At 41.3% G+C, this 22,904-nt stretch overlaps 4 protein-coding genes across 5 annotated transcripts; 3 read left to right on the top strand and 1 right to left on the bottom strand.

Annotated features, from left to right (window-relative positions):
- Positions 1 to 285: 285 nt before the first annotated feature.
- LOC110979193 (uncharacterized) lies at positions 286 to 2,097 on the top strand. The gene is made up of 3 exons (XM_022234788.2): positions 286 to 563; positions 746 to 997; positions 1,235 to 2,097. The coding sequence occupies exons 1-3, from the start codon at positions 488 to 490 to the stop codon at positions 1,750 to 1,752; spliced, it is 846 nt and encodes a 281-aa protein (XP_022090480.2). The 5' UTR covers positions 286 to 487; the 3' UTR covers positions 1,753 to 2,097.
- Positions 2,098 to 2,633: 536 nt separating this feature from the next.
- LOC110979143 (uncharacterized) lies at positions 2,634 to 9,457 on the top strand. 2 transcript variants are annotated; one of them, XM_022234702.2, is made up of 10 exons: positions 2,634 to 2,905; positions 3,101 to 3,160; positions 3,300 to 3,365; positions 3,733 to 3,798; positions 4,106 to 4,282; positions 4,617 to 4,754; positions 5,090 to 5,221; positions 5,681 to 5,713; positions 5,919 to 6,012; positions 6,312 to 9,457. In XM_022234702.2, exons 1-10 carry the CDS (start codon positions 2,809 to 2,811, stop codon positions 6,910 to 6,912), a joined length of 1,464 nt encoding a protein of 487 aa, XP_022090394.2. In that variant the 5' UTR covers positions 2,634 to 2,808; the 3' UTR covers positions 6,913 to 9,457. The 2 variants fall into 2 exon arrangements, with proteins under 2 accessions (XP_022090394.2, XP_022090396.2); XM_022234704.2 differs by lacking the exon at positions 4,106 to 4,282.
- Positions 7,391 to 14,013, bottom strand: ctdnep1 (CTD nuclear envelope phosphatase 1). Its single transcript, XM_022234705.2, has 7 exons — positions 13,753 to 14,013; positions 12,357 to 12,423; positions 11,743 to 11,858; positions 11,117 to 11,188; positions 9,834 to 9,950; positions 9,197 to 9,308; positions 7,391 to 8,992 (listed from the first exon to the last, which is right to left on the bottom strand). Exons 1-7 carry the CDS (start codon positions 13,855 to 13,857, stop codon positions 8,844 to 8,846), a joined length of 738 nt encoding a protein of 245 aa, XP_022090397.1. The 5' UTR covers positions 13,858 to 14,013; the 3' UTR covers positions 7,391 to 8,843.
- Positions 14,014 to 14,876: 863 nt separating this feature from the next.
- Positions 14,877 to 22,647, top strand: LOC110979128 (uncharacterized). The gene is made up of 6 exons (XM_022234680.2): positions 14,877 to 15,015; positions 15,915 to 16,136; positions 16,840 to 17,025; positions 17,327 to 17,551; positions 17,780 to 17,875; positions 18,862 to 22,647. Exons 2-6 carry the CDS (start codon positions 15,956 to 15,958, stop codon positions 21,159 to 21,161), a joined length of 2,988 nt encoding a protein of 995 aa, XP_022090372.2. The 5' UTR covers positions 14,877 to 15,015; positions 15,915 to 15,955; the 3' UTR covers positions 21,162 to 22,647.
- Positions 22,648 to 22,904: the final 257 nt, after the last annotated feature.

The raw sequence follows: 22,904 nt of genomic DNA, 5'->3' as shown, positions 1-22,904 counted from the left end.
GCAGACACAAGCTGTGTCAACATTTTAGGGGCAACAGGTAACGGTGGAAAGTATTGACGACGTTTTCTGCATATTTCGATTAAAATTTACATAAAACAATGCCATAATAATTCTGCGTCCCAAAATTAACCACACCCTAAAGTTTACCTCGCAAATCCTTACCGACTAGCTTCTGTTAATTTTCCCAATTTACTACCCGGCCGGGGCCTCCCCTAATGGCGCATCTGCGCCGGCTTCTTGGGCGCGCGTTACGCGTAGCACGACGCGCGCGCTGGTTTATGAAGAATATTGTAGCGTACGATAAGAGAAGAAATTTTCTGTTTCACATCAGAGCCTACCAAAGTGTTTGTATTCCAGTTCTGTTTTATTCTTGCATGATGACTGGTGTTCTTTTTGTATGTGCACGATGACTCCAGAAGGCATTTCAGCAACTTCTTTAATTGTATTTGCCGGGCTGATTTGATTTTAGAGGAAACGTTGCAAGAAAATGTTCAACCAAAGAAAACGTGGGTGCGTGATGTGGTCGTCTCTGTTATATTTGCTGGTTGCTATCGTTCTGCAAGGTAGGTTACGTTGGACTTTATTTGTCAAAAGGGCCAAAATGACTGGTACCGTATGATGGATTATTACCCCTGCTCGTTGGGCTTAGACCCATTTCTGAATCCGCCTTAAAATCAGCATGTAATAGCCTAGCAAATGTGACGCATGAACCCCTACAACATCATGAATTTCTTGTTGTCGGTAGATTCAACCGTACCAGGCAAATCAACGGTCGGCGTGTCGGCCGCACCGGGCGATCATTGGGGCGAGTGGTCACAATGGGACCCGTGCGACAAAACCTGTGGGAAAGGAGCGCGTGCACGATGGAGAGATTGCGTACCAGCGAGTGGGGAAGGCTTCGGTGGAAACTGTGGTGCTGGCGAAATGTTACAAGTCGATGAAGAATGCGGACAGGCCAACCCACCGTGCTCAGGACAACGCGGAGCGGGCCAAAATGGTAGGACTTGCCAGGCGGAAACACTATACATTTTGTACGCAATATAGTTTTTAAAAAAAGGACAGAAGCCATGGCGCCAGTTTTTTCTTGGGGGGGGGGTGGTCCAAACAAAAAACCCACAAATGACGATCTTTGAGAGTAGAGCAAGAGGGTGCTCTCAACACACGCTTCCCGACCCAGATGATCTGCAAGTATGGTAGCTCTTTAATATACATACATCGTACCCTTTTTTCACAGCTCCGTCTCCCCCCAATCCCATGCACAACCGTCCACCACCGCCGCCCCCACCAGGACGCCAGCAGCCTCGTCCGCCTCCACCCCCACCGCCGCCCCCACCAGGGCGCCAGCAGCCTCCGCCACCTCCACCCCCACCGCCCAGACAGCAACAATTCCTCCCTCCCCAACCCCCACCGTATGAGCAGCCACCTCCACCCCCTCCGCTCCCCATGGGAGTCCCGGGTCAACGACCTGTACCACCGGTGCCGCCAGTCTTCGAGGACGAAGTGATCGACGGGGCGGGCCTTGAGCCGTACGGGCCCATGGGCGAAGCGGGCCTGGGGATGGCAGGAAATCAGAACCAGCGGCCTGTTGATTCGATTGACTTGCCTCAATTCGGAGATTTTGACATGGGCTACGATAACGATTTTCCGTTAAGTGAGAGTAAAAAGAGCGGCTCGAGTGTAGTTTTGCCCAAGAGACACATTGTATTTTCTTCAGTCTTGGTTTCCATCTTTCTCCTGTTAAGTAAGCGTTGATCAAATAAGAAATGTTCCACCTGAGATTAACAGGCATAGCTGGGAAGTCACAACTTAACCATTTTCAGCAAAAATATATGTCATGATTCCCAAAAGAGAAAACTAACATTATTTGAAATGATTGGCTTTTAATGCGCGGATAAACCAGTGCGGATTTTGTTAAAAAAAATCAAAAGATGGGATGATAGACCTCGAGATCAGAGTAGCAACCTTGGACTTCGCTCAATTTCACAAAGTTAATAAAATGCAGAAAATTTTGCTTGAAAAGTTTCACACTGCGTGCATGGTTACAATTTTGTTTTTGTCAATCGACAGACCAAATAAAATGCATTAAGCAAAACGCCATATCAGTCTTCTCAGTGGTTTTGTTTTTGTTTCGGGTTTTCTTTTGTAAAAGTGTTCAAAGTCATATAGAGGCTTTGTTGAAACTTGGTGGAAAACGGCCATGGATCCCCCCGGCGGATATTAGGGCTCTCATTTTTTTAAGAGGCCACTGACACGTAAATATTGACCAAAATATAGACAAAAATATAATTTAGTGCCTAGAGTTATGTAATTGCCAAGCTTAAGATAACTGGGTACCTTCATCAGGGCAAGCAGATTCAGTTCTGAATGAACGCAGAAAAATCCACGTTCATATCGACCAGGCGGACTAGTACCAAATTTGCCCTTCTCTATTAAATATCCCAGTGGTGTGAGGGGGAACAAGCCTTCAGCCGGGGGGATATGCCCCCTAGTTATACGCCTCTGGTTCCGCCTGGCTAGGACACACAAGAAGTCAGTTGGCAAATGCACTAACGAAGTTTGACGCGCGCGTGCAACCCAGATAGCGCCGCGTCACTATAGCGCTGCGCGCGTCAGATTTTCAAATTGGCCAACTTTATGTCTTTCAGCTGTGGTGTAGGCCGGACTGCGCAATGGACTTACCACATATTACTTGCTTGGTTGTCCTGGCGTTAGTTGGTCTAACAGCATAACAAAACTCGAAAAAAATAAGTCACCTGCGATTGGCCACAACGATAGCAGCAAACATCTCGGTATGTTTTGCGCACGGACATGATGGCTCCGAAAATCCACCTCCATGAGGTATACTGGCTGGTGATTCTGCACTGCCTGTCAGTATATAGGCCTGCATGCGGACAGAATGGAGAAGGTAAGTAGCCTACGGGCATGACTGGTAACATATACAGGCCTACCCGACGCTAACACATCCTCCTCTAGCATGAAATGTCTTTTTAAGCGTATTTTCAAAATACAGCGCTTTGGGGGGCTCTCTCATAGTTCCAGAGTTTACTTGAGTTCGGTCGCTTTTTGACAGATCTACATTTTCGTTATTTTACCCATACAGGCGACGAGTATGGATCTTTCGATTCAAACGCAGGCAGACCGGGCCAGCAGTTTGGAGAAGGTAAACTTCTCCTCGGCCCCGAGCGAGGAGACGCTCAGCTACTGTTTAAGATGATTTTGTTGGATGAATTGCACCCAGATTTCCATTAATAAGCATAGAGCCTTTATTTGCCGAGTTTATATTTCTTTTGATATTGCAGATATCCCATACAATGTCCCCAGCTCATATTCAAGAAATAAACCCAACATGGAAGTCGCCGATGCAGGTAAATCTTGGTTTCCTTAAATCAAACGATTTAACTAACAGTATTACCTAACATAATAGCGTTTAAAAACGGGAAAAATCAAACCTTTAAGCTTTTCTAGTGTTCTATCAGTTATAAAATTTATAAATTAAAGACGACACGTTAATGATGTACTGCCAAAGTGCGAACAAAATTGTTATATTCAGCCTCTGTCATCAAAGACGAATCTTATCATCCTGGGTCAAACTTAATCAATTCTCAGGACTTCGTCTCAGTAAACTCATCCTGCAATTACAGCAAACTTTTACATTTTGATCTGATCGATAATCAGACATTTTTAATTCTGCTTTTATCTGTAGGCTATTTCTTTTCCTTTGTAATTCAACAGGCGCCTCTTATGAAATGAATGCTCCCATCGCTAAAAATCCTGTTGGAACTTCGGGTTTTAATCCAGGTAAAATAAAGGCAAATAAAAACTGTTCATTTATGAGCCATTTCCTTTTGATATGAATGAGACCTACACAGTGCTCAGTGCAGGCTTGATATGAGAGGGACACGAGAGGAATCATTTGGAAGGAACCGCACTTCGTTTACAAATTCGTTTCAGTTGTATGGTGTTAACAAAATCTATTTTAGAGGAAAATTGACCTCGTGTGATGATGACGTCATCAGGAGACAAGTTATGTGACATAAAAGTAGCCGTTTGGATCGGGTTTGTACACCAACAAAATACGACGTTTTAGCTTTTCTTTTCTACTCAGTGGTGGACGGTAGCTGGGGTCAGTGGTCCGAATGGCAGTTTTGCTCGGTGACCTGTGGTCAAGGGGCCAAAGTTCGCGATCGTCTTTGCAATCAGCCGCCGCCTAGCAACGGCGGCCAGCCGTGCATGGGCAAAAACGTGGAGAGTGGGAAGTGTCAGGCATCGCAGATATGCGGGGGTACAGCTCTGGACTGTGTTAAGAATTGCATTGTCCATTGACCAAATTACGCAAATATAAACAAACAGAAATAAACAAGTTAGATTAGTACAACATAGAGAAACAAAATTCAAGAGACCTCAACGTGCAGTTCTCATCCTGTCCAAAAGGAAAACGCTCATTACAGGTCGTTAGTGTTTCTGATCTCTGACAAGACTGAACGTTCCATTGTACGTTCTTTCAAGAAACTCCAACAAGTATCTTGAAACTTAAGAATGAAATAGTTTTGGTCTACGAGATCTGAACATTCCTTCGTGATAAGCCAATTAATTCATCTAAACACAATCTTTTCTAGGTAGTACAACGCTTCAAGAGGTGGTAGTGATGGCAGGTTGGTCTGTGGTATTAAACTGCTTCGCTGATTGGTACATACAACAGCACCCAACGGCCTCTGTTGAATGGTATCGAAACGACCAACCGGTAGATGCCACAGGTGATTTTGGGTAGAATGTGTAAGCACTCGGCCCCGTCTCTTTATTTCTCTACGCTAGTGCTGAAGCACCCCTTAAGTCTTTAAAGTTCCAAAGCTGCGTAAATGTAAGTGTAAGGGTAGGCCCAGACATTCTGAACTCCATATCTATATCGTATGCCTGAACGTAGACATTCATCAAGGAATCTTAGTTGAACTGCGCTTGTAGGAAATTTTGTAAAAACGAATGAAAGGGACTTACTTAATTTGAACAGGGAGAGTTTTCGTGATGTCTTGTTTCTGACTTGAAAGACCTCTGGTAGACTGTTTCATTTGATCACCCATAATTAATTTTCTAGCCGGCAATCGTCAACTTGTAAACATGGCGGACCTGCAGTTAGGGTTTGTGACGGCGGCTGACGAAGGTATTTACGCATGTGCTTTTCAGCAAGCGGGTCACACGGTATACATGACAGCCATCGTTCTAAAAGGTATGAGGTCTGGACTCTAGATAGATCATGTGCTTAACTTTGTGTTATGTTGGCAAGGAAGAGAAAACAACATGCGTTTGTTTGCCAGTTTACCCAGAAACTGGCTGGAGGAGCTAACATTGACGTAATTAACGGTGTATCTCGGCACGCCCTCAAGGTTTGTGCCGAGGCTCAGAATTTGTAGAAGACCAGAAAGAGTTCTGTATTGGTTTCAACTACGACCATGCGTACTACTTGCGAACTTTTAACATTTAACCCCATCGGCACCATCAATTTTGTAACCCTTGTTACGCTATTTATTGTCGTAAAACACAAACTTAACTTTACAGATTGTTATAACCCTAGTTGAATTTATGTCTGTAGAACACGACAAAATACTATAAAGTTCACAACTTGATTTTCTTTCATGGTAAGACTTGCTCAGGAGTGTCTTTTCTTAAACATATTTTTATTTGGCAGTAAACCAGATTGTACAGCACATTTTGGACGAAGGTGAGTATGCCTATCCGGCGTCTTAATTTCTTTCAAGCACCTATAGTCTTTAATTGTACCATAAGACAAGGGACTATAAAACATTGGGATCGCTAGTTGAAAGTCCTTCAAAAATTGCTAACTGTTGAAATTTGACACGCTTTTCCCAAATAGTACTGACTTGATAAAACAGAAACCAGAACATTTTTTTTTATTCTCCCCGTAGATCAGATCCAGCTGGTGGCTATCTTTTGGCCAATTGGCCTTCCAGTTCTGCTACTGTGTGCTGTTTTGTGCTCAATGAGAGGGGAAGTTAAAAGGTTGGTGACCTGAGGTGCTCCACACACGCCCTAGTCATTTCTTTCTCCTGTCAAACAGTAGGGTTTTATCGAAACCCTTAATGTCTGTCACAACTTTTATCCCTTCAATGATTTTATAATATACCGACTCTTCCTGGTGATCCTGTAAAGTTGTTCATGGTACAAAACCCAGAACTTCTATTGCCAGAAATATTTAACTCAAAATATTGTGCTTCTGTGAGGGGGATACAATACAAGAAATGCTCATTCTGGACAATCAGTTTCCAAATTTCAGTACTTATTTTGTGACGTTTGCACAGATACAAAAGGAAGGGAATGCCACCAGAGGTGATGGAGGAAATCAAGCAGAGGAAACTAGAAAATAAACGCAAGAAGGAAGAGGCCAAACGGGAAGCAAAGCTACAGAAAAAGGAGAAGAAGAAGAAATCGCCACCAGCCGCACAAGCTGCTACGGAGTCCGCACCTCCGCCCCCGGAACCTGGGGGCGGGGCTCCACCACCACCTCCACCCAGTGGTCCAGCACCTCCTCCCCCACCAGGGTCTAGTGCTGCGCCTCCGCCCCCTGGTCCCGGCCCATCTGCACCTCCAGGGCCAGGCCCACCACCGCCTCCAGGCCCCATGGCACCTAGCATGCCCCCTCCGGGCCCTCCCACGGCTATGGCACCTGGACCACCCGCTCCGCAGCACGAGATGATACCAACTCCCATGGCAATGATGATGAAGCAGGGTCCTCCCACGATAGGTGCACCTCCACCCGCAGGGCCACCAATGGGACCGCCTATGGCACCACCAACAGGGCCACCTATGGCGCCGCCTGGACCGAGTGGACCATCCCCTCCTCCAGGAGGGGGTGGAGGTGGTACCCCAGGCCCACCTCCCCCACCCCCACCTCCCCCATGATCAACATCTCAACAAATCTTCTAGGCACTCCCAGCATGGAGCTGTTGGGTATGTTGCAGGGTTGTTGAACACAATGTCCCGTTCAGAAATATGCAACGTGCCAAGACCTCAACGGCAAACACTGACTGAAATATTTTCTCCATAAGTTCACACCCTTGGTATTTAGTATGATTTCATTTGGAGTACTTAGACAGTTTTTGTTCTAATCTGGTTCGTAAGTGTTCAGGTGACTAGAATCATTTCTGATTCTGAAATTCAAGATTTTCAGAATTTCATGTAACAGGTCAATCAATTTAAAATTCTGTTTAGATTCCGCAATCATATTTTAGGAGTCAGATTTATAACATTGTGAATGTCTTTTAGGCTGGCCATCAACCATTAATTATAATTAATTGCCATAAGTTCCCTCTCTGAAATATGTTTCAATTTACTCATCACACGCAGATCTCTTACAGAAACCACTGACATTTTCCTCGTATTCAATTGTTGTTGAATTTATTAATTACAAGTCTTCCTGATATGATAGGTTTCATTATTCTTTGAATCTTAAAAATACAAGCGACACCTGTACACAGTAATGACAGCCGTTGTATCTTACAGTGGTTTTTCTAATGGTTTCTCTTGGGCAAACAAAAGCATGAATTCAATCCCAAAACGGAAGTAAAAACAAACACAGACTTGAAAGTCAACTGGTTGTTGTACTTTTTGGACCCAAGCCTCACCATTTTTAGAGTTTTATAAAATCATATTGTTTGGTGAAAAAATGAAACAAACTCAAAAACTGAAAATGCAACATCTAGCTCTCCTCCTGCCGGACCCCCCCCCCCAAATTAGAGGAGAAGACATGACACCATTTGACAACTACGACCAAAAACAAATTGCAAAATGTATGTCACACAAGGCAATGCAATATACGTGCAAACAACACAAAAAATCTCATAAAATCAGAGTAGACAATCTAATCAAATCTGCCATTTCCTGTTCTACAGTCTTCAAAAAAAAATCTGCTTCTTAACTTGGATTTGTGCTTCTGAAACAACTGTAAATGGGCACACATTCCTTAATGCTTCCAATTAATGGGACTTCATGCAACTCTGTTGCATAAAATAACAATGTACACGAGACATTTGATACTTTCCTTTGTAACTTGGTCAGTTTTGTTCCTCCAAGAATTTTCTACCCAGCAAGACATCACATCATATTTCAGGAACGTGCAGCATGCTTGAATAGATGTTTACTAATTTACTTCACCATTATCTAGCTTGAGTATCGTTCTTATGATTCAATTATTGTTTGTGCTTATTTGGGGAGACCTGCATTTTTTGAACACAAATTACAAGTTCACATAATCTTTTCTTATGTAGTAAGAGATATTTTAATGAATTGTCCCCAAGTACATGTATGCACCGCCACACACATTTGAAGGATGAACTTTCATGCCAACAACCACTACTCTTTTTGATTTTGGCAAGAATGCAATTTTTTATACATGTATCTTGAGAGATTTGCAAAGATGTAACACATAAAAGCATCCAATTCTCGACTTTCTTCATTCCCAGTTGTAACATGACTTGTAGAGCAGACTTCACAAAATAGTACCAACTGCCATTTCGGTCATGTCCAATAATTATTTCATTCAAGTTAAAAAATAAACAAATACTTTAAGACTGGGAAATTTAACAGAATGAAGCAAGCGGATTATATTAAACCAAATTATTGGTCTCAATAAAATGGATGCTGTACCCAGCAAAATCAAAGGATATGACCTTTGACCTGAAGCCAACAAAATCATCCACCAGTTCAAAACAATATCTATATAAACTTTGTATTTTGTTTTGTTTGTACTTTTTTTTTACAAATTACTATGACAATAATAATACTATGTACATGTACATATGTAGCCACCAATGGAAGTATCTTGGGGGGAGGAGCTATGTTCTGTGGGCGGCTTGAAGTACGTTCCTTCTCAGCACAGACCGTACATCACTTGTAAATCTCATGGCGTCTAAAATTGGGAGTAGGTTCAAGAGACCAATGTCTGTTGGGTCCGACAGCCACGACTTGATGGGAATTCCATTGTCTGAAAACAGAAAATGGTATTTAAGCAATGATATCGAACAAAATGCTGAGGTAATGAACAGCAAAAGCACTACAGCAGTACTGTCTGAGCGTGAAGCCCTTGAACGTTGCACTGACATGGCCTACATCAATTAAGATTTGCAAAGCTTCTCCGAAATCAAACAGAAACCTGGAATGCTAACAAATGACGCACAAAACTCCTCACCTGGATATAACTTGTATGCCCCTGGCGAGTTGTCCACAATAAAAATACTGGAAAGATCTGAGCTGACTGCTGATAAATCTTTTGTATAGCTGCCTGAATCTAATGTGCAGTGCTGTTAGCAAAAGGAACAAACATGACTATCGTTAAAACTCTGATTTATTACTGGACAGATCAAGCAGGTTAGTTGTCTAGCAAAAAAAGAGGTTATTATTTCAATGGAATGTGAAACTTGTTTGATATTAAAGGCAATGTCCAAATCAACCATTCTGCGACTATGGCTTCTGGTTGTTACCACTGACTCACTTTAGTCGATAGCCATAGTCACAGATACAGCTGTCCATTATAGACAAAGCCTAACTCAGTTCAAAGATGTTATCTTGCTGACCAACAGTGCCACCATAGATGTTAAGCTTGTCACCATACACATGCAGTCAAATCTCGTTAATAAGAGGTCCTTTGGACTTGACAATTACCTTGCTATATTAGGAACCTTGTATTAAGTGTAACGGAAACGATAAGAAACAATGGATTAGGACATCAAAATTTTCTTGCTATAAGCAGAATCTTGTATTGACAGTGCTCTTATTAACGAGGTTGGACTCTTTTCCCTCTTTGTATTAACACTTTGATATATTACCTGTCTATAATAGCGTCTTCTAAGTATTCCCCTGCCATTGTCGAGTTTTTCAGCGACAGGAGACCCGTAGATTTCCATACTTGCTGTAAATATTACAAGATCATACCACCTGCTGACCTGCATCAAAATGATAGTCCACACATACATGTATCAACCCAGGAAAAATCAATGAAAAATACATGCAAACAACTTTCACTTCTAGGCACAGGGTTGATCCTAAATTCTTTGAGCATGATATTTGACCCTGATGGACAAATTCTCAAAAAGCTCCCTGCACACCCTAAAAAGTATGACAGTAGAACAGAAGTTTGAAAATGGAGGAAATAGGTGTAACATGATCTGAAATCCTATGCCAAAAAAAGGCTGGCATATGTCTTGGATAAGTTAAACTTAAGCAAACGGTGCCAACATCTGCAAATGATTTCTGTTGGCTGGGACCAAAAAGACAAAAACTCGGAAACGTTTAAGTGAATAGAATACGGCCCTACACCGTTACTTCATTACCTAAAATTTATGATCTGATTTCTGTCAGTAACATAATACAAGTTTCTCTCATAAGTTTCCTGACCATTTTTACTCCATCATTCTCCGTAACACTTCAGCAGGGAACAGAGGAAGAAACGTCACTAAAAATGCGGGCAAGCACTGACATATAATGAGGAAGCTTTGCTTACAAACTACTTCCTGGTTGCACATGTCTAAATCAATACTAGAATTTTGAAACTTGAAAGCAGGTTGCAAAATTACTCATACAACCAAGTTACATATTGTATATGCACTTTCAAAAATTTTAGATCCTACCATTAATTTCTCAGAAATTTGATAATTTTGTTTCAAAAGAAGGGCGTACATGTAGTCAGTACCCCGAAACCCACATAAAATATGCAAATTCATAATATGGTGTGCAAATCTGTTTCTCTTTTTTTCTGCAAGGGGTTTCAGCAATAGAAGTCACCAGTTCCATGTCAATATACATTTATGTCATTATTTTTTCTTTTGTATTTACTAAGAAATACCTGTGAAACCTTCAAATGGTATCCAAATCTATTTACTTTTTCAGAAACCTTTCAACTTTCAATCAATTTTTACCCACAAAAGACATCTGTTCCTGGTACATGTATTTGTCTTCTGTCTTCAAGTACATAGAAGTTCAAATTCAAAGACATGGACAATTTTCAACCTCTTGTACTGCACTAGACTGTGCATGTCTTTGTGTATAAAGTCCAAAAGAGTCAGTTTCCAATCAGAACTTTCACAGGGTGATTTGTAAGATGTTTACTTACAACATTCAGGAAGAAGTCTACGTGAGGTCTTTTGTAAACGTAAAATCTCTCAGGAAGTGAGTCAATTGTAACCTACAGGGAGGAAAGAACAGTTTGGATCAATCAAGTACTAAAAGCACAATTCCTGAGCAAAAAACTGTAATATTTAATAACAAAAAACTCACAAGGCTGAGCTTCTAAAGCTATCATAGGTTAATACGAGAAATGTAGAACGTTTGGCATTCATGATTAAACTTGTCTGAGACTGTTTGAATGGGCAGCAAAATTTGACGCATAAACTTTTTTCCTTTTCTACTCTTATAGACAAGTACAAGTAGTCTATCAGCCATGGGCGGAAATCCGGGGGAGACAGGGGGGACACATCCCCCACAATCAATTTGGTACGGGGAGACACAATGTCGAATGTCCCCTCCATGTTTTAAGCAAAACAAAATACTAAAGGAATTGATGGATCGAGGATTTTCCCTTTTGAGTTTTTATAAATTGAATAAGATAATAAACACACGTTGTGCACAAAAAAAGTGTGAACTGATGTCCCCCACTATCGAGGAGAGATTTGACATACCCCTGGGGACAAGCTTACTAATGCTCAACCTCTGTCCCACTGACTCTCTAGCCAGGCTTACCTTTAGGACAAAATCAGGTGGTATACTTGGCCTGTTGGGCCTCATGAGACTAGCATGCTGCGAATGTACTAACGTCTCATCTAAGTCCAACACCATGATCTTGCGCTTGACTAGTGCTGCAATGACCAAGGTTTGGAATTCAGTTGTGAAACGTGTACACGCATAACAGAAACCATGGCAAAAATGCATCAGATTCAAATGAGTTTATCATTTTGTCATAAAATGGATATTACACTTTATATCAAACCATTTAAAATGTCCATAATTTCAAATAAAAATCTTTACCCCCAACTACTAACAGATTGTAAAGCGACGTTACCGGTAGTGGCCAGTGTTGGATGTAATTACATGAAACCCAAGCACTCAGCTCAGCTCCAACAAATCAGTAAAGTGGGTACAAGAATCGACAACCTAAATTAACTTTGAATCAGATCCAACTAACCCTTCTTCCTGTTAACCCTCTAAAATCCCGCATTCTTTCACAGCGCGTAAGTTGTTACACTAGCCTACATCAAATCCTTCAACCAGACGGTTTAGATAACTTGAAAGGCTGCGCGTACCCTTGAAAAATCACCCACAACCTGACAACAGAAGGGACGCTGTATGCTACTTACAGAGTTTATGTCTTGAAAGAGGTGAAAGCGGGGCATTGGAATATCGGATTGTCTGGTACTGAATAATCTGTAAGGTAAACAAAATACAAAGGCTGAAATTTGCTTGAAATACCACAAGATGAAGTTGTCCTGTGGCTGACCTCTGTAACAAGAAAAGCAAAGAATGATGCTGGAAGTTTGTTTTCCCAAATGATGCAATACAGCAATCTTCTTTAATTTGGCAGTGAACATCCTCTTGGCAAACATACATGTACGTGTTCTGGATTGTTTCTGTAAGGCCCTCTGACCTGCACTAGACAGTAGATTTAAAGCAGTGTTACATGTGCAACCCATATTAAAAGAACTGTTGTACCGATTATTGAATTATTTCCAGTAAACTACATATCAAATAAAGGTGTCAGGCTATTTAGTGTCAGTACATTTGTAAGTGTCAACGAACGAATCAGGATCCTACATATCACATTCAATGTATCATATTACCTAAAATGATATTTGAGTGTGGAAATTTGATCTACAAAGTCAGGCCCACTTATGCTGCCTGACTGTCCACCATCTCATTTTCATGTGGATGGCAGAGAAAAGAAATTTGGCGGCCCCCGCACATCTGGAAGCAGCTTCACTGTTACTCTTACACAGTAGCAGATGTTAGGGTCTCTAAAATATGATAAAACCTTTTTTAAACCTTTCGAGGGTATTTTCAAGTTGTTGACCCTACGTGTTTGTGTTGATGTTTGTTGACGCTCGTTGACGCTAAATTTCACAACTGGAATAAAGAGGTTACCGTGGTTACAAATTTTCAAATGACTTAATTTTATCTTAAAAACCAGATATATCAATACAGGCAACATAATTCATGAGAAATTCAAGAGAAAGATAAGCTTGATAAAATGCTTGCTTGTTAAGTTATTCTGTTGAACATGCTTGATAAATATTTCAGTAACTTTTCATGACTTGCTTTGAAAGAAGTGGCCATCAATGTTTGGATCAAATACAATTACACATCGCCATGATCACTCAAACCTGCATACCCACCCACCATGCACACATCTGTCAGATTACTGGTTTGTCAGTTGGTATTCTTAATGCCCTATGACTGAGTTCTGCAACTCAGCATGGAGGTAGGAAGAGTTTGAAGTTTGAACAACACTGTCACTGCACTGGAACATGGCCTGCGCGGCAAACAGCGAACTGCTGAACATGGCGAGAAGGAAGGCTGAACATGCATGACATACTGAATGACCGGCCGACAATGACCGAGCGAACTGTAAAGTTTTGTCCTAATAATGGCATTGATAACACATACAGATATTCCAAAGGGGTAAAAGCTACTTCGTAAAAGCCGATGAAGATAATACAAGACAGCAAAATGACAGGCCAAAACCCGTCAACAAGTTACCTTTCTCGTATTTTTCCGTATAAAATAACACACTGCTTCCCACAATTTCGATGCAACCAAAAACACCATCCGTACGCCCATCAGGATAATCGTTCGCATCGACATTGGTGCGGCCGAGATTAAGTGGGCTCTCAGTGATCTGCTAACGCCAAAACAGTTAAATTTCAGTTTAAAACAGGGCTGAATTCTCCCATTACATTTACTGGTCAAAAGTCGCTTCCAGGGATGCAGTCGCCATTTCTATCCCATGATTCTTTCTTCCGACCAAATGCATTTAGTCTGGTTGAGAGTGACCTGTATTGAAACCTACACAAATACATGAGGCGGAAACGAGACAAAGTGTGAGCCCCTTTAATTTTTGGAGTCCTGAATTAAAGGGCACCGGAAATCTTGGCTTTAGTTTTCTTTCCTTTGTCAAGTCACGTTTCACTGCGTACAAGTTTCGTATACAAATAAGATATTAGTGGACAGTTGACACTTTATTCGTTTAAAAAACTGTGGGTACAAAATCTATTACTGGAATTAGGATCAAATGGGGGCGGGGTCCACTTATTTTGAGGTGGGGGTGAACCCGGCTCCATGGTTCACCGTGGGCGCCGCACCGGAAAGATAAAAGCCTGGGTTCTACATTGCACGGACCGTGTAAGGGCCGTTCCCTGGACTTCTTGGTAACCTGTAAAAAGGCTATCGTAATTATCACATCGAGGAATTTACAATGTCAGCCACAGTCGCTCAACAACCAGTCCTAAAAAACCCGCTCCGTCGATTTCCTCGCCGTCACCCCGCCCCACATGTGTTCTCGCTCTCGCACAAAGCTAGACTTCGTGCCAAGTCGGAATTTGGTTTGTTTTTGTTCTTTACACACATTATCGCTTTGATCTTCAGTAGTCAAACATTTCCATCCTTCAACTTGCAGACGATTGGCAATCAAATTATGGATGGATAACTCGAAGCTCGGCCAACAAGTATGGTGCTACTGGAGTCGACAGAAGTTTACGGACAAAACATGAATATCTAACGACTTGTCGTCAAGTTTACCAAAACGCAGATTTTGAGATTTTCACTGGTACCCAAAATAACGTGCAGTTTTGAACGTGACTAGTGGTTACCGACATCTGGAAGTTCGGTAATTGATTGATTGACAGGTTGGCGTCATGGCAGCCATCATAGCGGAGTAGAAATCGAGTAGAGCAACATCATGTACGTGCGACTCGAGATCGGCAAATTGCTGGTGCTTTATCGGGCACTATGCGGATTCAGAGGGTGAGGGAAAAGGACCAATGTATTCTCGTTGTAAATGGGATGTATTTCAGGAAGAAAGACACTCAGTATAGTGGCAACCTTAAAAAATCGTAGTTACTCTACAACAACCAGACAACGTACTGTACGTTATGCAGGCTGCTCCCTTCGGCCGTGCCGATTCATGACAGATCCGGGTCACTTTGTAGTGGTGTTCTATTAGCGCCATGTAGTGTGGTGACGTTTTCTAGCATCTAGTTTTCTAGTTTTGAGCATCAAATGATCTCTTAAACGGTGTTTCTAGGATAAAAAATATTTCGATAAAGAACGAATTCACGAAAATAGAATTTCTATACTAAATTTGCCTGGCTCTGTAAACATGGTAAAAATCACTCCAAATCCTAACTTTCAGTTTCATATTCTTTGAATCAGCTGTTTTTTCCTGTGGGGTTTAAGATGTTTATGTTGGAAAAGGATTTGGGATTTGTACTGATCTTGTCATGGTAGGTGTGCTGGTGATCTGGAACTTTTGTAGCCTTCCAACATCATAACAATAAAAATGTTGGTACAAGTATGTTTATCCACCATTGGCAATGTGTACACATGTGCATCAACCCTGTCATAATCTGGTGTCACTAAAATTTGAGCTTCAGTTAACAGTTAAAAAGGTAAAAGCAAAGAAATTTATATTGTTGGCACCTTAACTATTGAAAATGCACATGCTTTTAAGCTTAAGCTAGTCAAGGGTTTCAGGTACTTTGTGAAATTCAAACGTCATGCATATAATTTAAATGTACATGCACAATGTTCAAGTTATTTTACAATGCTACAATTGTAGCCATTAATATATTTGCAGCTTGGGACATACGCTAAATCAGCGGTACCCATCAGAAATAATTGTTTTCAATTTTTTCTCCCAAAAGTCATAATGTAGATAACTGGGTCTGAAGCTGTCATTTCCAATATGGAGTTTGAAGATACTAAACTCCACGAAGCTGTCCGCTACGGTGACACCAATCTGGTGGAGAGCGCCCTAAAAGAGGACCTAGATCCCAATGCAATTGGTCTGTACCAATGGGGTCCGTTACATGAAGCTGCTAGTAATGGTGATGTGGAGATCTTAAGTCTCTTGCTCCAGAATAAAGGTAAAGAATTGTCGTAGAACTATCCGTTTTAGGGGCCACTCAAAATTATCAATATTTTTTAAATTTCGCCTTTTTTTCCAAATTTTCTTAACCCACCCACCCCCAGTTTCGATTAAAAAAAAATGATTTTTCTCTCAGTACATTGTACCTGCATTTGATACAAATTAAATACCTGTAAAAATCTATAATGCAACACGTTATTAACAACCGGTGTTCAGTGTTCTCTATGTGTATCGTTAGGTTAATACGCCAGGTACCCTGCCACATTTGTGTGGCCTATTGATCATCGCTGTTAACGCCTAGATTTCAAGTCTAAGAATAAAAAATCTCCTTTCACGATGTTTCCAACGTACGTGCATGTACGTGGAGACGGTGTACATGTACATGCAAAGTCAACCTGTCTGTACATGGGAACGAAGTTGAAACAGATTGCATTTTTGGAATGTTTGCGCGGCGCGCAGGCTACATGTGTTTCAGGCAAGTCAGAAAAATATTTTGGGGGGGGGGATTTTGACAAAAGAGGTGAATTTCAATTTCAATTTATTTCCTTGACCCACCCACCCACTATTTCGAAAAAAGGGAAATTTAAAAAACATTGAAAATTTTGAGTGGCCCCTTAGTCATTTTTCTGCTCTTGACACTGTCTCTCATGACAGCGCTCAGATACTAATAACTTTTTTGTTTTGTATTTTTAAATTTTTAGGAGACCCTAATGCCAAAGATCACCTGCACAGCTCCACACCAGTTCACTATGCCTGCCGGGAGGGGCATGTGGAATGCCTGGAGGCATTGCTGGAGATGGGAGGTAGCTATGACATTACCAATGGCGATGGAGAGACGGGACTTGATGTTGCTGTTGGCAAATGCCGAGAGTTACTGGACAAGCAAAGTATGTGGCAAACATGCACAGAAAATTTGGTGGTTATTTGAAGTTGTGGTAAACTAGGAAACCAGCAGGGGTAGTCTTTGTAATAAACTTAAAATCATAATCCAGAAGGTTGGAAGGGATAAGCTTATGCCTTGAACCAAAAATTCAACTAGAAATTCAGATCAAACAGCTGAAGAATTACAGCTGATTATTGCATACCCACAAAATCTAATGACACTAAAACCTTTTTAAAAAATGGAAAAACAATGCAAAAAAAGTTTTGCAACTTTTCTCAGCAAAACCAGTTGAAATTTTCCCTCAGGGACAAAAGATTTCATCCGAGCTTCGGTCAAGGAGAAACTTGGGCAAAGTGAGAACGAGGACAAGGTCATCAGGGATGGGACGCCTGAGACAAGAGGCAAGGATTCTGTCTCGGAGAATGTCAATGAACATCGCTCCCCCACACCCTCTGTCAAAAGCAACCTACCAACTGCTTGGGATACCATTGAGGTCCATGACATGAACATCAAGCAAGACAAAGATGCAGGTAGCTTGTCATTCAAAAAACTGTGTACATCTTGTCCCAGCATTGCTTTGAGAAAATTAGTTTTGATCTGTGTTAATAACCTTCATACTACATGGAAGCTGTAACATTGATTCTCTCAACCCTAACCCTGTCCTTTGTATACAGCAGTCAATATGAGGCAAGATGCGTAGCTTTTTTGCACTTAAAACCTTATATTACATCATTGATGACTGTTTTTGGCATCCTCAGGAACTGGTCTCCTTCAGTTGTCATTTGAGTACAATTCACACACATCAATCATGAAAATCCGTGTATGGCAACTAGAGGAAATCCTGCTTCCACCAGGTGAGTCTATTCAGTCGTTGTACATAATTCAGGAGGTTTGGAAGGAGTTTGTAGGATTGAGGAAAGTAGAGCCCAATCACTCTAATTTTTCTTGAGGTTCGATGCCCCTTGAATGTTCAACTGCAAGATATTTGAGATTAGGAGCCACAGCAAACATACAAACGAATCATGGCTGTGAAACAGACTTGTAGTTGAGTCAGTCACAAGTCATATGTATGGACACATGTCACAGGAAATGACCAATGACAAAATATTGCTTCTGTTACTTTTCATTTTGCATACTTACAATTTGAGAGATTTTGGAAATGCATTTTATGGAGAGAGGATTAAATAGGTCTCTCTCAAATGACGTCACTTTCTGCAGAGTATCATATGCATGGGCATTTTTACTTCAATTTTCATGATGTGCACAGCTGCCCCTTATTTCAAACGTAATACGGATTAGCTCCCGCGTGAGTTTAGACCATTTTAAGTGTGTGCACAGGCACCAGTTGGTGTTATATATACAGGTGCAATTTTCCTACAAGATAGCGTCTAATGAGAGATCTATAGTAACAAAGACTCCATAGGTGAAGCGTGCCTTTTATTCCTGCAGTATTCAATTAAACCAGGCCAGCTTATTTAGTAAAGCCATTCCCGTTGGTAGAGCCACAATCTACAGAATGTACCTGTCAGTAGACACACGCTTAGTACATGTAGAACTGCATCTGTATTGATGTCGCTATCCATATCAGTGGAGATGCATGAGGTGCATGCGCAGGAGGAACAGTATTGTCTGTAGAATCAGGCTCCCCATATTGACCCATCTCACTGTAGAGATGAGCCTGTCAGTAGAACCACACCTGGCATTAGAACTGCACCCTTCTTTAACCCATAGTAGACACCTCACTCGGTAAAAGGCGCACCTTGGATTTCTCCATCCGCAAAAGTGCCACTCTACCAAACTGCACTGCTGATCATCATTTTTATCCTTGTTTCCATGGTAGCTGAAGTCGCAAGCATCACACGCGTCAGCATCCGAAGTCGCCTTCTTCCTGATAAAAAGGGTGACACCAAACGAAAGACAGAGGATGCAAAAATAGAAGACTTGGAAAAGATGAAGACTAGCATTGTCAGTGTCAAACGTAAAACTGCAAGGGAGAGCTTCAAGGCAATATACCTACCTTGCACTTTGCGGTTCACCAAACCCCTTGAGTACAAGAATGTTACTAAGGAGATGGTGGAGAGTAAGACTGTTCACATTGATGTGAATGTCAAGCAGAAGTACAGCAACAAGAGTTTTACTGTGGCAAATTTACAGTTGCCACTGAAGGAAGCTGTACATAAACTCCGGAAGAAGAGGTACGGCCTGCATCCGTGTATTAATTATACCATGCCTGACAACATCCATTCCTATGATCCAAACGATTTGATCATTGTCTCGGAGGGGATGTACAGTAACAAGACTGTGAGTAACCCCAACCTGCGTGCAACCTCTAAGCAGAGCTTGAAGGTTGAGACAGAAAATGAACGAGCAAGCAGCGACATCAACCTACAGACTGTACGCTGCCACTCCGCTGAAAGCATTCCATCAGTCTCCTTAAGCATACCAGAAGACGAACAGGAGGAGAATGAGGCTTTACAGGCCATTGCAGTCATGGATGACTCTCCACGGTCATCCCGCCTCAGTCACAGCAATCCTGAGATTCATATTGTTGAAATCCATGAAATGGACACCATCCTACCAGGAGCAGCAAAGACAGACTTGACAGAGGTGAAGGTGGACTCTTCGTTGCACAAAATTAGCAGAAGCTCTCCAAACATTCCTGTGCTCCAAGTTGAGGATCTTGAGGCGGACTCCCCTCCAAAGAAACTGAACAGGCCAATGTCTCCCCCCAATAGGTTGGCAGTTCCTCCTATCACATATAACAGACGACATCAGCAAAGTTCATCAAGAATCAAGCGAGAGCTTCCTGACGTTGAGAATGTCAAAAAGACACCAAACTCTAAGAGTGGCCAAGAACCTCCAAAACCAGGGAAGGCAGTTCCCTTATCTGCCATTCACAGTGATCCAGCTTTGGAGGAGGTGGATGAGAAATGTAGAACTTTACATCATCCAACAGGAAGTCTGCACATCAGTGAGCCTTCAAAGTCAGGTGTGGCTGGTAAGAAAGAGGCAGTAAAGGCCAGGATAAGAGAAAAGAGGAACTTGATGTCTAAAGATGGACAGCATCGTTTGTTGAAAACATTCAGTGAAAAGGAAGGTATTGACTCCCTTGCCTTTGAGCATGAGGAAGCAAGTGGCACAAGACATGTGGAATATAGAGAGATTAGTGAGGTACCAACAAGTCCAGTGAAGCTAACTGCATCCAATTTCAGTTCAGCTCTTGGCCAAAAAACTGCCTCAGGGGAAGGGAAGTCATCAAAACAAAGATCAAAAGGGGGACACAGAAGCTCAAGGTCGGTCCTCCCGATGTCTGAGTTACCATTGGCACCGAGTCATTTACCTAAGTTAGAGACTGTTTCTGAAACGCGGTTTAGCCGTTTGACTCCCTCCAGTCATTCAACGCCCAAGAAATCATCTCTGAGAGATCCAACAAAGACACAGCAGATCCCTAAGAGATTAGATTTGTCAACCTCTAGGACATTAGAGACCAACCAAGATGCAGTTTGTGCCCTGAATTTCCCGCAATCTATTACCCATGGAATTTTGCACACTGAGTTAAGAAGACCTATATCTCCACCACAGCGGTTGTCTTCACCTGAAGATTTGAACAAGTCACGCTCACCAAGTCCTGGATCAGAGGCTAGGGTACACTTCTTATCTGAAACTGAAATCATAGAGCCACACTATAAGCAGACATCCCCAGCTCGAAGAATAAGAACTCCTGTCTCCGAATCCGGGCAAAAAAGGTCCAAAACACCAGATAGAGTTGAGATTGAAATGAATCATTTGCAACTCGATACAACTTTCCAAATGGAAACAACCACCCCGGAATTTAAACTCCAAATGTTCCAGCGGACCAGTAGAGATCCCCACCCTGCTTTTGATCACTTTATCAGGGGCCAGGCTGCAGGAAGCAAACAGCAGTTGGATTCTCAAGAGGAGGGAATGGATCCATTCTTTGTGCCAGAAACCCCTACTGGATCCCCAATGGCCGGTGGCTCTTCTGGTCCAAGCCAACAGCCTAGAAGGCTTGTCAAAGGAAGCATTCAAAGTAACAAGAGAACAGAATTAAAACAGGGTGAGATAATGAGACCTGTTGAAAACCCATCTATCGTCAGAATGAAGCAGAGCGTACTTTGACATTACATTCAGATTGTTACACATGCAGTGCATGGACTGTATTCTGCCTAACTGAACAATTTACCCAATCCCAGACCTTTTTACCATTTTTCAAGAAGGCAAACCAATACGTGTACATGTACAATGTATTTGTTTCGAGGAAGTCCATGAGGTAGGTTTCAAGCCCTTTCCTGTCTCATGAACTGTTAAATTTGGCTGGTGTACACTTCAACAAACATGAATGACTACAGTTGTCGAGGTGTATAGAAAATTCTACATCATTTCTGTCGGTGATTTACGTAGGTTGCAATAACTCCTTACAATACTTGTACACGTATACAGTACATTTATAAACATTGATAATTAACATAACAGTCCATGCATCGAAGCTACAATGTACGGTATACATTGTAATGAAATATCATGCCCATACAATTTTAACGAATCTTCCATTTTAATTTTGGATTTGGCCTTTGCTCTTCCATTATAATTTGTAAAGTGAAACACGTGTACATTGCTGTGTACATGTACATGTAGGTGGAATTTTTTAGTATGTAAATTTTTTTCATATAAATAATACTCAGGAAAGTTGTAGAACAGTGAACAAAACAGCTGTAAGTTGCTAATTTATTGTATTTTATACATAATAATAATAACTATTCTTGTAAAATGATAGAGTTTTCATTCTGCTGTACTAGAATTTATGCAGAACGAACAGGTGATGTGTGTTTCTCTTTTGAAAATTATGTCGCACAAAATGATCCTCAATCATGTGCAATACCTGGAACGTTACCGAGAAACTCACCATTTTCTAGACCATCACAATTTGTGCAAGTCATATGACACCTACCGGAGCAGATGTTTCATTAGGTGCCAAAAAGAATACTTTCTTGATTCGGACCTTGGATGTGACTTTTGGTTATCCTTGACACCGCCTCTCATATTTGCATCCTTTTTACTTGTGACATCTTAAGTCTTAAAAAGCAGTTTCCTACGCATGTACACGCAGTAAAATTTATTATTTAGAAATATAGATACATATGTAAAACTTCAGAGTTTTTGCTAAATTATGCGATAACTGATTGCAGAGTTCTAGAGGTTAGTTACATATCATGAAAATATATCCTTAGCACATTAATTTTGTCATGGGTGTCTGTTATAACAAATGACTACTTAAAGATCCAACTGACATTTTGTGGTAATGCACTTTTCATTTACAAATTGACTTCTTTTTGCTTTAACTCTAATATCTCATTTCAGTTTTCTTCTTTATACTTAGTGATACATGTATTTTCTACAGTTTTCCGTCCTTATTGAAGTGTCGTTTGTGCAAATAAAGTTACACGTATATTGATCCGTCCTTTTAATTATATTAAAAGAAGTATTTACATTTGATGTTCCTGGCAACTGAAATAGTTTTTGACTGATCTTCAAAGGTATGAACAAGGGAAAAACCGCCTAAAATTTTCAACACGGTTGTCTATTAAACAGTACATTTGTACATGTATCAGTTGACTAAAGTGCAAGTTTCTTTCGAAGAGAGTTAAGGCGGTTCCCGTTCTTCCTTGTTAATGCGGAGTTAATTTCAAATGCATTAACATGTAAATGTGAAATTGAATTGTGTTTTGGGAACAGTTTTACAAAATATTAAACCATTTACAGCACCCTGCAATGCGACATCTGCACAGAAGTGGTCGTTTTGACACAGACATTTCTGAACTGGGAGGTTGATGGTCAAATCATATGCCAGCTTTCCACATGTTG

Source organism: Acanthaster planci, linkage group LG16, assembly GCF_054643075.1.
Source record: "Acanthaster planci isolate LZ-2023a linkage group LG16, COTS_SCS, whole genome shotgun sequence".
Taxonomy (NCBI): Eukaryota; Metazoa; Echinodermata; class Asteroidea; order Valvatida; family Acanthasteridae; genus Acanthaster; species Acanthaster planci.
The sequence above is the reverse complement of the archived record's forward strand: the minus strand, read 5'-3'. Positions and strand labels throughout refer to the sequence as shown.